Genomic DNA, 13,343 nt, shown 5'->3' on the forward strand with positions numbered 1-13,343 from the left:
TTAGCGAGTCATGTGCACATTAAACGATGCAACACGTTGAATCCAGCCACGTTGTTGCCAATTACGGCAGAGACAGATAGCGAAGAACAGCATGACTGTTTTCTGAGAACTGAAGAAGAGACGAGAGGGAGAGTAGATCTTAGGGACACTCCTCTTCCTGAATGTGATGGTACTTTGTGGGTTGATGGTTCGTGCTTTAAGTTGCCGAATGGTGATACGACTGCGGCATATGCTGTTACGACTTTGTATACGATTGTTGAAACTGAACGTATCCCACATAATTCAGCACAAGCAGCAGAATTGATTGCAATTACGAGAGCGTGCGTGTTGTCGAAAGGAAAACGAGTGAATATATATACTGACTGGCTCATAGCTTTGGACGTTTGTGGCGTGAACGTGGGTTCCTGACTTCGCATGGGACAAAGATCCAGCATGGACATTTAGTGAATGAACTTCTTGAATCTCTTACCCTGCCGTTGCAAGTAGCGATTGTGAAATGTAGTGCCCATAAAAAGGTTACGGATGATGTTGGTCGCGGAAATGCGTTTGCGGATGAAGTTGCGAAAGAAACTGCGAGAAATATGATGAGCCGAATGTATGTTGCAGGCCCTGCAAGATGGATTGGTGACGTTGGAATGTGTGAAGATACAATTGAGAGTGTGAAGACCATTCAAGCTGAAGCTACAGAGAAAGAGTTGAATGAATGGAGAGAAAGTAAGGGTAGATTGGATTCGAATGGTTGTTGGATTGATTTGTCAGAGCATCAGAGATATTGTTACCCGATGCATATGTGCTTGCAGTGGTGACAATGGCTCATGGAATGGCACATATTAGTGTGAAAGGGATTTGTAAGCAGTTGGCTCCGGTTTGGCAGAATGCGGGAATTCCAAAGTGCGCAGAGAACTTGGTGAAGAATTGTATGGTGTGTCTGAAATTCAATCCTGGTAGGGGAACTCCAACTCCAGCTGGTCATTTTGCTCCTCCAACGTATCCGTTCGAGGTTTTGCAGCTAGATTTCATCCACATGGAAAGGTGCAACAATTTAAAATACGTACTCGTTGTTGTTTGCGCCTTTTCAAGATGGGTAGAAGCATAACCCTTAAGAGACAATACTGCCTTATCTACAGCTAAAGCCCTTGTCAAAGGAATTCTTCCCTAGATTTGGAATGCCGAGGATGGTCTGGAGTGATAATGGGAGTGAATTTGTGGGTCAAGTGATGAAGAAAGTATGTGAGGGCCTAGGCATTCAACATAAGTTCCACGCTGCAAATCACCCCCAATCAGCTGGACTAGTAGAGTGCTATAATGGCATGTTAAAATTGAAGTTGGCCAAGATCCAAGCGAGTTCTGGTCTTAAATGGCCTGACGCTCTGCCTTTAGCACTCCTATCAACAAGAATGACTGTTCACTCGAGAGTGGGACTTAGTCCCTATAAAATTGTGTTTGGCCGTCCGGCCAACATATGGGGAGTGCCAAGGCCGAGAAAATATAGTGAACTCGAACACCCTGTACTGCTTGATTATCTGTATGAATTGACGGCTAAATTGCGTGTTTTACACCAACAGGTTCACGATACCCTACCTTCGGTCTCTGACGCTCCAGGACATCCTATCGATCCAGGATCGTGGGTGCTGACCGGAACTTCCAGCGGACAAAGAATGACCAGCCCCGTTGGACCGGACCTCACCTTGTCCTTCTCTCAACGAGATCAGCTGTTCGAGTAGAAGGGAAAAAGCATTGGATCCACAGCGTACATTGTAAGAGGGTCCCACTGCCTCTTCCGTATGACCATAGGGTCCAGGAGGGTATCGCTGACTCTGAAACTGAGACTGTGCCTCGTCTTCTGCCTTTTAGCGATGCACGTGTAAAAGGAACAATTTCTGAACAAGAAAGCGACAATATCTTGCATGAAGCTGTGCCACCATCAATTCGATTGAACACTACAGAGCCTGAACTTTTATTTCAGAACCAGACAGTATCTGGAAGAAGCCGCTATAATTTTGAGACCGAGAACTATGGACAAATAAAAATGTATTTTTTTCCTTATTTTTGAATGTGCAGCTCTCTCGTCTGAGGAACTTGCTTATTTTTGTTTTTCGAACCGCCATCCGGGTTCCGCTGCTAGGGTCGCGGTTGATTAAAGTCTTTGGAGTGCAGCTGAAGACGTTAGGTCGACAGTTCTGGTTGGTCTAAGGGAGTTGCCCTGGACTAACAGAAGCATTCTTTAAGCATAGAACACCCTACCGCCGCGGGCAGCAATTTAGAGAGGATGGAGTTTTTCAAGATAGAGAGACCTGCCAAACAATTGAACTTTAAAGCCAGAATGCGTACATTGATGACAAAGAAGAGATTTTTGATATTATGCATTTTTATGTTGTTTAGTGTAATGATGTTTTTAATAGGATATGTTTTATTCTCTTTTCAAGTGACCTTTGCACCCACTACACAGCCCATACCTCCTCCTACTGGTTTTTCGCATTCTTTTCATCCTCTGCCTGAGCACGAGTCTACTAGAAGATTAGAGTTTATCAATAACTCCTTCATCCAGCTTTTACACCAACACCAATTAGTAGTGAATACGACTAATTGTTGGGTGTGTAGTCTTATGCCACATACAACAGATAAGGGTATCCCATACTTGGTCTTGCCATTTAGCTACAATGTTTCTTTGTGGGCGTTTCAGACGATGTTCATATATGCCATCGAACCATATCCTCCACGTTCCACAAGAAGTAACTTGAGTAACAAGGCATTAGTAGTAGGAATCACAAATATGAGCAGAACAATTGACTCGTATAGAATGATTCCTAGAGATGAGTTGCGAGCTTACGATAGATGGAATGTAACAAAATATGGAGTTACTCTGAGTGAGAACCAGAGAGTAAAGAGATCCTCCTCGATTTGGATCGTACCCCATCAGGGTCACCTATGTCTGCAAGGAAATGGCAAGAATCCCAGAGCTCAGTTAGGGAAAAGTATCTGCACTGAAACATACGTTTTTGCGTCTCAGACTTCCCCTCCGTTTCTAGCAGCTAAGGGTACCTATTTTATCTGCCATGATAGAGCCTATACATGGTCTACTGTGATTGAAACTGCCGGTGCCCTTAGTAATTTGACGGCTGAGCTCCAGTCGGATCGCCTTATGACTCTTCAGAATAGGGTCACGTTAGACGTCATACTTGCAGACCGAGGTGGGGTATGTAAAGTGATCCAATCAAGTTGTTGTATTTTCATCCCCGATAACGCTCCGACAGTTTACCAGGCCATTTCCAAATTGCATAAAATCTCTGAATATATCCACATGGAGAAAGGAGATTGGTCGTTGATGGGGTGGTTCTGGGAACTGATATCTGCCTGGGGATGGAAGATTCTGATGGTCATTGGGATGATCTTAGCCATTCTTTTCCTGTTCTGTCAGTGTGTCCAGTGTGCTCCTGCAATATGTGGCCTCTGTGCTACATTTTGTGTAAGGAAACCTGTATCAAGAAATGAGCTAAGTGATAGGATGATGCTACAGCAACATCTCAATGACTTTATGAATATAGACCTGGACTCAGATTAGGGTGAGTATAGGTTATTGCCTACGGAAAGGCAAAAGGATGGTCTGTGGTACTGAAGATTTTGGACCCGTGTTATAAACATCGTCGTATTATGACGATTTTGGTATCGGAAGACCGGTAATGATTGGGATATTATGTACGAGCATTTCCGTCACATTCGAGTGACGAAGTCACCCTGAAATCAGAGTTTCCGTCCTGAACCCTCGGGTTCCATTTTGTGAACAGCAGCCATTTTGTGATTGCCCTCACCTAGGCTCAATAATTAAAGCGAAATCGAGTCAGAAGGACACGTATACCTTTGTTTACTCCTCTGTGACCTGGGCGAGCTGAGTCCATTGCCTGAAGCCAAACCCGTTCGGCCAGTTCCTTTCCCAGTGGCCGAATGAGATTAGCATCGAAGCGCATCATGTCATAAACCTTTCATCGCACACGAACCTTGCCTAATCTCACACACACCTGTCTCTGTTTCTTTCTTTATGACTTGCTTTACGATGAGGAGGTTCCCGTTTTTATTGAGGGTCCGTCGATATCTGATGGAAATACTGGGCCTTGCCGGATAATTGATTATGGGTTGAACAAACTGAAATATGGGCTTGTCATCATGACTCTGCTTTTCCTTTGTAATGAAAATATGTGAATGGTCAACTGTAAAATAAGGAATGTTTGCCTAAAGCATAATATTTTGTATAAGAAGAGAAGGTTGGCTTTGTAAGATTGAGCAGTCTCCTGAGAACATACACCGTGTTGTACTTCTAGGATACCTGTTACTGGCTGCAGCCAATAAATAAGATCATTGACTTCACCAAGAAGACTCTGTGTTTCTGTAGTCTGAAACAGGGGAACTCAAAGTCTTTGGGTGTGTTCCCTGGCACTGCTGGATTCCGAAAAACCCAGTACTTCACTGGCACACTCAGTGGACTTTACTAGGGACCTACTAGTAAAACAAATATGCCAATCCTGGATAACCAAAACAAATATGCCAAATCCTGGACAACCAACCACAATACCAATTTACAGGGGGAGTATATTCACTTTAGTACTGATCAGCAGTGGTAAAGGGCCCAGAGTCCTATAGCCAACAACCACAGGTCAGGAAAAACAAGGGAGGAAGAAAGCAAAAAGTTTGGGGATAACCCTGCAAAAAGGGCCATTTCCAACAGTAAGGTGTTAATTAATGATTTTCTTACTGCTTTTTAAGATGCTTTTCTGGTATTTTATTGTTACATTCTAAGTGGACTTTAATTTCAAGAGTTGTTATTATTGTGTAGGAGTCAAGCACAAACACATTTTGAGGATTTCGCTGGTAAGGTGGATGCTGCACGAAGAAAGAAGCGAGTTGAGGATGTGAAGAAGGCTCTACATGGACGTAACACAATAGTATTGTTTGTTAAAAACTACCAGTTTTCCCAACTGGTTAAGGAAAATATAGTATGGTTAATTATTTCATGGTTTGTTTTATCTGTTGTTAAAAATAAACCAAGAAGAAGAAGGGATTTCCTCGGGTATACTGGAGTCCCAATTCGATGTAGACTGGTCAGAGTTCATGACTGATCATGATAAACTGCTAAGAGAGGCTTGGCTGAAATTCTCTTACTACAAAATTCCACAGAGGTGGCACTGAAAGGCTTTCAAATAACATACGGAAAAAAAATGAAAAAGGAAGGCGATATTGTGCACATACTATAAGAATGTTCAAAGATAAAACGAAGGTGGGATAGGAACTAGCGAGAGAAAATATGTAAGTGACATACAAATATCACTGAATGAAGGATCACAATTCTGCACGACATGTTGGATTTTCCACCCGTGACAATTGATTTGGACAGCTATGGGCATATCTGTGACTAGAAATGAGCATCATACATCTCTGGAAGTCCCGAGTTCTTTACATATATGATAACTGGCTGGAAGAAATGCATAAACTGGTAAACTTTCAATATTTAATATACAAATTAAATGACAGTTCACCTTAATTTATGGAGGTGTGGTGTAGATTTTTGGAGCTTTGGTGACCGTACCTACTTAAAGTGGTGCAGAGAGTAACGCATTTTAGTTTCCTGGCTGCGTTTAATGGCCCACGTTTAAATTTAGCATCTAAATTATGGAAAGTTGGAAACGAGGCAGATAAGTTCTGGAGTTACGTGTAGTAATAAAGTAACTGAGGTGCATTGGTTGGATTGGCAGGGCACAAGAGGGGTAGAACAAGCACTAATGGTAAATTGAGTTGCTTTAGCCTGTTCATGGTCGTCTGTTGCTATTTCAGGATCAATTACTGTACAGAAAACACATGACCCTGTGGTTATAAAAATTGTGCATATACTTTTACATTTTTAATTCTATCCAATAAACATTGTAAAAAAAAAAAAAAGCATAGTCCTTGCATCTATCTGTTAATGGAAACAAAACTTTTCTTCACAAAAGTGAGGAAAATTTTCATTATTTGCTTTTAAAATAAAATATGCCACGAACATATGTGCCACTTGAAAACAATATGGACAAAAGTTGTAGCCCGGTTTGCAGAAATTATTGCGCAATTTGACAAAATATAATGTACTACAAAATATTTGTAACTTGAAAAAAAGTCAACAAAGGTTTAGAAACCATTTTGTTAAACTATTGAGGGATTTTTAAGGGCGAATTTTACTACCATTTCTCTAAAGCATTAAATAAAACGTTTGATGGAGAATTTGTAAAAAAAAAGCATTACGGTCAATCCATAAAAAAAGATACTTTAATGGCCCGATTTCTACAGAAAATCACAACACACTACATGACTCAACCCTGAGACCTTGCGTTAATGCAGATTTATAACTTTCAAGAATTCACATGAGTTTTCAGAAATAGAAATGGCAATATGCCACAGCTGCAAATTTCCAGGCATACTCCTAGCAAACATTTGCACATTTGCTCATGTGAAAAACCTCTTATGAGATCAAAACAACTTTTACTCATGGAAGCCAAACTTGCATGCATCAATAGCTTTGAGAATTGGGCCCATAATATTTTGAGTGGGACACAACCTTGCAGAGTTAACTAATGTGTGTAATGCAAATGCCCGGTCATTGATACAGCACTTGGTTTGCGCTTAGTTATGGCAAACAGGAGAACTGAGGCACAGTGAGTTACCGTGATAGGATCAAGAATTATACAATGTCAATCAATCAATCAGGAGTTTGTTAAAGCGCGACTACTCACCCGTAAGGGTCTCAAGGCGCTAGGGGTGGGGGGGTGGAGGGGTGCAGGTTCCATTCCATCAAGGAGGGGGGGGTCTGTCAAAGAGCCAGGTTTTGAGGTTTCTTGCGAAGATGGGGAGCGCTGTTGTCTGCCTGAGGTGGAGCGGAAGGGCGTTCCATGCTTTGGCCGCGAGGAAGGAGAAGGAGCGGCCTCCCGATCTGGTCTTTCTGGTGCGGGGGACCACGGCGTAGGAAAGCTGGGCTGATCGTAGGGTCCTTTGGGGTGCGTGGAATTTGAGTTGGCTGTTCAGGTATGCTGGTCCGGTGCCGTGGAGGGCCTTGTGTGCGTGGGTGAGCATCTTAAAGGTGATTCTCGCCTTGACGGGGAGCCAGTGGAGTGTGCGCAGGTGCTGGGAGATGTGGCAGTGTTTTGGCAGGTTGAGGACCAGTCTTGCGGCGGCGTTCTGGATGTTCTGTAGCTTGCGGATGAGGTTTTTGTTTATTCCGGCGTAGAGTGCGTTGCCGTAGTCGAGTCTGCTGGTGACCAGGGCGTGAGTGACTGTCTTTCGGTGTTCGAGGGGGATCCATTTGAAGGTCTTACGAAGGAGGCGGAGGGTGTGGAAGCAGGAAGATGAGACAGAGTTGATCTGGCGGTCCATTTTGAGCTCGGAGTCCAGGATGATTCCCAGGTTGCGTGCGTGGTCTGTGGGGGTTGGCGGGTTTCCGAGGGCGGTGGGCCACCAGGTGTCGCTCCAGGCGTCCGGGTTTGGGCCCATGATGAGTACTTCTGTTTTGTTGGTGTTTAGTTGAAGGCAGCTGTTTTTCATCCATTTGGCGACGGCTTCCATGCCTTCTCGAAAGTTGCGTCTGGCGGTGTTGGGCTCGTTGGATAGGGAGAGGATGAGCTGGGTGTCGTCTGCATATGACACGATGTTGAGTCCGTAGGTCCTGACGATGGGGGCAAGTGGAGCCATGTAGACGTTGAAGAGCGTCGGGCTGAGGGAGGAGCCCTGGGGGACTCCGCAAGTGATCGGTGTGGGGTCCGAGCCCGCTGCGTCCTGCCGGAGAGGAAGGAGCAGATCCAGTCGAGGGCCTTGTCCTGGATTCCTGCATCGTAGAGTCTGCGTATTAGGGTGCGGTGGGAGACTGTGTCGAACGCCGCTGATAGGTCGAGGAGGATGAGGGCTACTGTTTCTCCTTTGTCCAGTAAGGTGCGGATGTCGTCTGTTGCGGCAAGGAGGGCGGTTTCCGTACTGTGGTTTTTTCTGAAGCCGGATTGGGAGGAGTCGAGGATGTTGTGTTCTTCAATGAATGTGGCGAGTTGGCTGTTGATGGCTTTCTCGATGACTTTCGCTGGGAACGGGAGCAGGGAGATGGGTCTGTAGTTTTTGAGGTCGGTGGGGTCCGCTGAGGATTTCTTTAGGAGGGGGTTGACCTCGGCGTGTTTCCAGTCGTCGGGGAACGAGGCGGTCGCCAGGGAGCGGTTGATGATTTGGCGGAGCATGGGTGCGATGGTGTTGGCGGCTCTGTTGAAGATGTGGTGGGGGCAGGGGTCCGTGGGGGCCCCTGAGTGGATTGACTTCATTGTCTTCAGTGTGTAGAGAAGGACAGACTGCAGGTGGACTCTTTGATCCTCAGCTGGCATCCAAGGCGGTGGACCATCAGTATGATCTGGGTTTACTTACAGTAACATTTTGTGAAAATGAGTACATGCTTCTTAGTAAATTTGCAAGAGCAATTTACAAGACGGTTCCCCAGAACTAAAGTAAGAGTGAATAAGTTCAATTCAAACAATGGTATAAACAGATCTCAGCTGTAATTAGAATTCCCACTTAATGAAAATGCTGGCATATTTAGACCCTACCATTATCAAAACACTGGCCTATACTGCAAGTCTGTGAATATTCAAATTTTAACACAAATAGGTCACTGGTATGTTCGGTGGCCTGTATAATCAGAAAGGTAGTATAATCGGAGCCTTGCTAGAATCCAACCTGTGACGTAATATGAGCCCTGGCATAGTCAGAGGAACTATTAGAAGCACTCTGATATAATAGGAATGCTGCCATAGCTCGTCACCTCACGAAATGGGACAGGCAGATGTCTAAACCATGTTGTCCATTTGACAAACAGATATTTATTAAATTCCAATCCCTGCTATCTCCCACAACTGAGGGAACCAGCAGAATGTAGCTGTACCCTTGTATTTCGTATTCATATGCTGGAATGTGTGCCCAAGGTTATTTCTTCTACCTGTCCTAAGTGCCTGCTTGGTGTAACTGCCAGGTCATTCCAAGTCATTTGAAAATAGATTGCTCAGCTAGTTTATTTTCAGCTTATAACACTTTGCAAGCTGGACCGTCTAATATTCTTCTTTATACTTTAAAGCCAAAATTACTACTTCCTGAATGCGAAATGCTGTTGGCTTAAAAAAAGCGCTTGCTGAAGGTGCACGCTTGACATAGGGCCACTTGACAGCTATGAAGCACATGTACATGTCTCAGGTATCTATCTATTCACTAAGCTAGTGTTTTCCTTCTTTAAACGAATTTAGAAATGGCAAAAATCATTTGTGTTTTTGTTCACAGAATGTTGGTAAGGGTGCAAAGATGCAGCCAGACTATCTTCCTCAAACTGTTCCTCTTTTTTAACCTTCCTGTGGAAGGTTACAGAAGTGCGCAAGCTCATCTGATAAGGAATGTCGTATATTTTGAGTCATTACATGGAAAGTGTTATAAAACTTTCTGCCGCACTATGTATCACGTGCCATATGTAAACAACGCCACTGGCTCACAAAACAGATGACTGAACTCATCTGCATGCCTGCAGCCGTCAGATCTCCTATGTAAGGCAGCACTGACCACATGGATCAAACATCTTTCCATCCTCCCCTAACTGCTGAGGGTGTAATTTATATAAATATTTGGACTATATCACTTTGACTGTTTGGCTGTAATTATGTTTGCAACGGACTTAGACTAATGTATGTATTTTTGTTAGCTATTTACACATTTAGCATCAAACTGGAAGCATAGAGCTATATTAAAAAATGCTGATTTTATCAGAGCTTACCAGGCAGGAACATTTGAACACATTTAACGGATAGGTGAATTATTCGCGAATTTCACAGCAGTAACAACAGTATAGAACAGCTAGGGTGCTGTTTCCCAACCTTTCTTACAAGACCTCTAACTAGGTTTCCAACTTCTGGGATCTGTGCCAGTTCGGGCTAGGAAGATCTGAGACTCTTTTCTAGGCAGATTGCTCTAGCACGTTTAGAGCACATTTTACAGAAGCCAATATGAGAATTCCTGTCTGAATTCCACTACCAGGAGACCGCACAGATAACAGATGGCCCGGCAGCACTCTCTGTAACAGGAATGAGCCGTCACTGTCGAGGCTCCTTTGGGTTTCTTACATTTCTGTCACGCAGACAGATCCTTCAGGTTGCCAGTGACCACTGATCAGGGGATGGAAGACCAGGTGTTTAAGAAACAAGGGAAGAGATAGCAGCATGAGGCTCATCCTACTTACCTCAGGGGGCTCAATGAAGGCTAGCCAGTCAGAGGCGTGTGTTGGCAGCAGTCCCATGGACTGACACTTATACACAGCCAGTGCCAGTCCCAGGAGATTTCCAATAAGATACACCAGGCCCTGCAGGAACTTCTGGTTCGAACTCTCCAGCATCTTGAAGGCTGGAAAAAGAGAAACTGAGTTAACGAACTCTAAAATGAGAAACTAGAGAGACAATGTCATGGCCTTGGATTAAACCAGATGTACCCAATATTGGAATAAGATCAACTACTGAAAGGCTGGACAGATCAAGGACGGACGAACAGAAGGAGGCACTGGAGAGCAAGATCGGGTACTCTCACAGCCCTGCACTGTGCTAGTATGAGGCTCTGTAGGGCAGGACAGGTGGATACTGTCAGAGTTCAGAACGAAATAGGAAACGTACTGCAAAGAAGGACAGAGGGGTAGCAGCAGAGCCCAGAACTGGATAAAACCGAGGGACAGTACGGCATTGAGTGGTACTGTCAGAGCCCTGAACCAGAGTAGCAGGAATGGCTGTCACAGCTCAGGGCTGGAATAGCTGGTGGTCCTGCAGGAAGTATGGAGAAGCATTGTCAGGGTCCTGGAACGGAATAGCAGAAAGTGCAGAAGAGATGGAAAGAGGTGCAGACAAAGCCAAGAAACGGAGCAGGAAGAATTGCTATAGAAGAGGACAAAGGGGAGTTGTCGGAGCCAAAGAACGGAGTAGGAGGAGGGGCTGCAGTCAGTATAGATGGGTACTGTGATAGCTAAGGGCTGTAATAGCACAGAGTGCTGCATGGCTGGGATACTTTAAACAGCCACTGGCGCTGTGCCTCCTCTTGCTTCATTGCCAACGGAGTGCTGTGCATTGGCGCTAAAGTGCATCAGCCAAGCTCTGTGTGGGATCCAGTTCTGATATACCGTGGAGACCTGTAGATCAGGGTTGATGTGCCTTGGCAATGGAGTGTAGACCTCTGTACAGGAGTAGCCGAGGGATGGAGGTTAGCAGTACAGTGGATCAGCAGAGCAGCCTGGATGTCACAAGAAGAGAGCAGTAAATGATGGGACATGTCAGGAATCAGATGCACTGGCAGAGCTGTGCGTGTTCTAACACTAGCATAGCATTGGCTACCACAGGTTAAGTTGAAGGGCTCTGTTTTCGGCACTCTGCAGGGCTGTATCACTCAAACAGAAAGAGGCCGGGATACTCACTTGCCGACACAGCCATGAGCGCTTGGATCGGCCTCCAGGCCATCATGCAGACCATCATGATGGGGAAGATGGAGATGGTGTTGCCTGCCATGTACATGATGAATAGGTTCATGGGGATCTGTTTCAGGGGCCCCAGGGCGATGTCCCAGCAGCGCTAGAAAAAAGACAGAGACGTTATCCCAGGCACACCCTCCTTTCACCAGACCTCAGCTGGGCCATATTAAAGCAGGCCATAGGATTTCTAGCCTAGGGAATTGACCACAACCACTAAACTGTGCGCAAAAACGGATGTGGACAAAAAGTTTACTCTTTGCCTCCTCGATAGCCGGCTTTAGCCCGCAAGGCCAACTGGAGGTCTGTAAACAAACAAAATACTCACGATAGATAGTGTATGAAGCACGGTAAGTTCATCAACCCCTTAAAGACAATCCAAATCCTGCTGTTAACCTTCCCCTTGAGAAACAAGGAGGGTTACCCAATTGCAATCACAGTCCATTCTGCAGGAACATTGTGATTTCTGTAACTCATCACTACCGGCGCCCCTATTGAACTTGCAACAGCGTGGGTACTGAGAGAGCTCAGTTGTCTCTTTAACTGGGGGAGATGTCACAGCCATACGACAGGAGACTGCATTATCAGTCCAGCCAGGCATCACCTTCTCCAACAGCAAAAAGTAGTTTAGCTTTAAAAGGACAAAGGAAAAGGTGGGGGCGGGGGGGGGGGGGGGGGAGAGAGGTAAGGAAGAAGGATTGGATGGGCAAGGGGGTCCTACTCGCTAGAGACACAAAAGCTTTGCAGGTATCTCTTTTGGGAGATCTGCTATCTGGATCCCACATAGCATCTGCGAGCCCTTCATGTTGGATACCTATATGGTGAAGAAGCCATTATTGTATATTCTTTCCCAGATTATGGTAAACTGAGTAATCCATCCCGGGGGCAGGCAGGACCAAGCACCAACCCGTCTTAAAAACACAGGATTTTTTTTCTTCTTTTGCAAAAGAGATGTAATGTTTAAAACAAGGGTACAATATTGGCCTGCAATGACTGTTTCAGGTGTGTCACATCATTAATTTTGCCATCATATATATCGACAGACTATACCAAGTACTACAATAGCATCCAGATAAGTATTTACCATTATATCATCATGTTTTAGATAGTCCATATTTTGTAACTAAATGTTTTTTTGTCTTTTTTACATATCTCTTACTTTAGTGCTTTAGTCTCTATTTTTCAATATAATAACCTTGCTCATTGTACTTTATTTTAAATATTATATTTTAAATATTTATTAACCTTTAAGCCTCTTATCCCCGACCTCTTAGATCTATCTGTACACCTTTATCTGGTAAATGCCACCAGAACACACCGAAAACCGAAATGCAACAAAGGACCATATTATACATGTTACCCGTTATGTATTTTTCATATTCTATGTTTATTTTAGGGTGGTTGACTTAAAAAAAATTTACTTTTCCATAAAATAAATGGTTACTAAATATAGGGATATAAACACTGGATGACACCATTTGATTTTCTACAGTAAAAAGAACAATGTTTAATCATGCAGTTAACAAAGTGACGATTTAGGAAAAAAAATGTGCTTTTAAAAACATTCTCTGTAGAACGGAGAGACTGCTAAACTGTTCTGTAAAAGGTGCAACTAACGGACACGGATTTGAATCAGAATGTTTAGGTTTTGTGAATCTTTCATGAATAGATTAGTGGGCAGAGACAGTGGATCACGTGTTTCAGTCTTCACAGCATTTATCTCTTAATTTTTTATTTAAGACACTTCATCATATAATTAGCAGTTTTCAACAGAAAATGTTGTTTCTAGCTCAAATTAATCAAAATAATACTA

The 13,343-nt window shown here is 44.1% G+C and overlaps 1 protein-coding gene across 2 annotated transcripts in view; it reads right to left on the minus strand.

Annotated features, from left to right (window-relative positions):
- The window catches only part of LOC147665774 (ER membrane protein complex subunit 4-like), a 162,898-nt gene that overhangs the window by 28,228 nt on the left and 121,327 nt on the right, over positions 1-13,343 (minus strand). For both annotated transcript variants that reach the window (XM_086949491.1, XM_086949492.1), the window contains exons 4-5: positions 11,480-11,633; positions 10,268-10,428 (exon numbers count right to left, since the gene is read on the minus strand). In XM_086949491.1, the coding sequence (XP_086805617.1) occupies positions 10,268-10,428; positions 11,480-11,633 (315 nt within the window). The remainder of the gene's footprint in view (positions 1-10,267; positions 10,429-11,479; positions 11,634-13,343) is intronic.

The sequence above is a fragment of the Lissotriton vulgaris genome, unplaced genomic scaffold (assembly GCF_964263255.1).
Source record: "Lissotriton vulgaris unplaced genomic scaffold, aLisVul1.2 SCAFFOLD_622, whole genome shotgun sequence".
Classification (NCBI taxonomy): Eukaryota; Metazoa; Chordata; class Amphibia; order Caudata; family Salamandridae; genus Lissotriton; species Lissotriton vulgaris.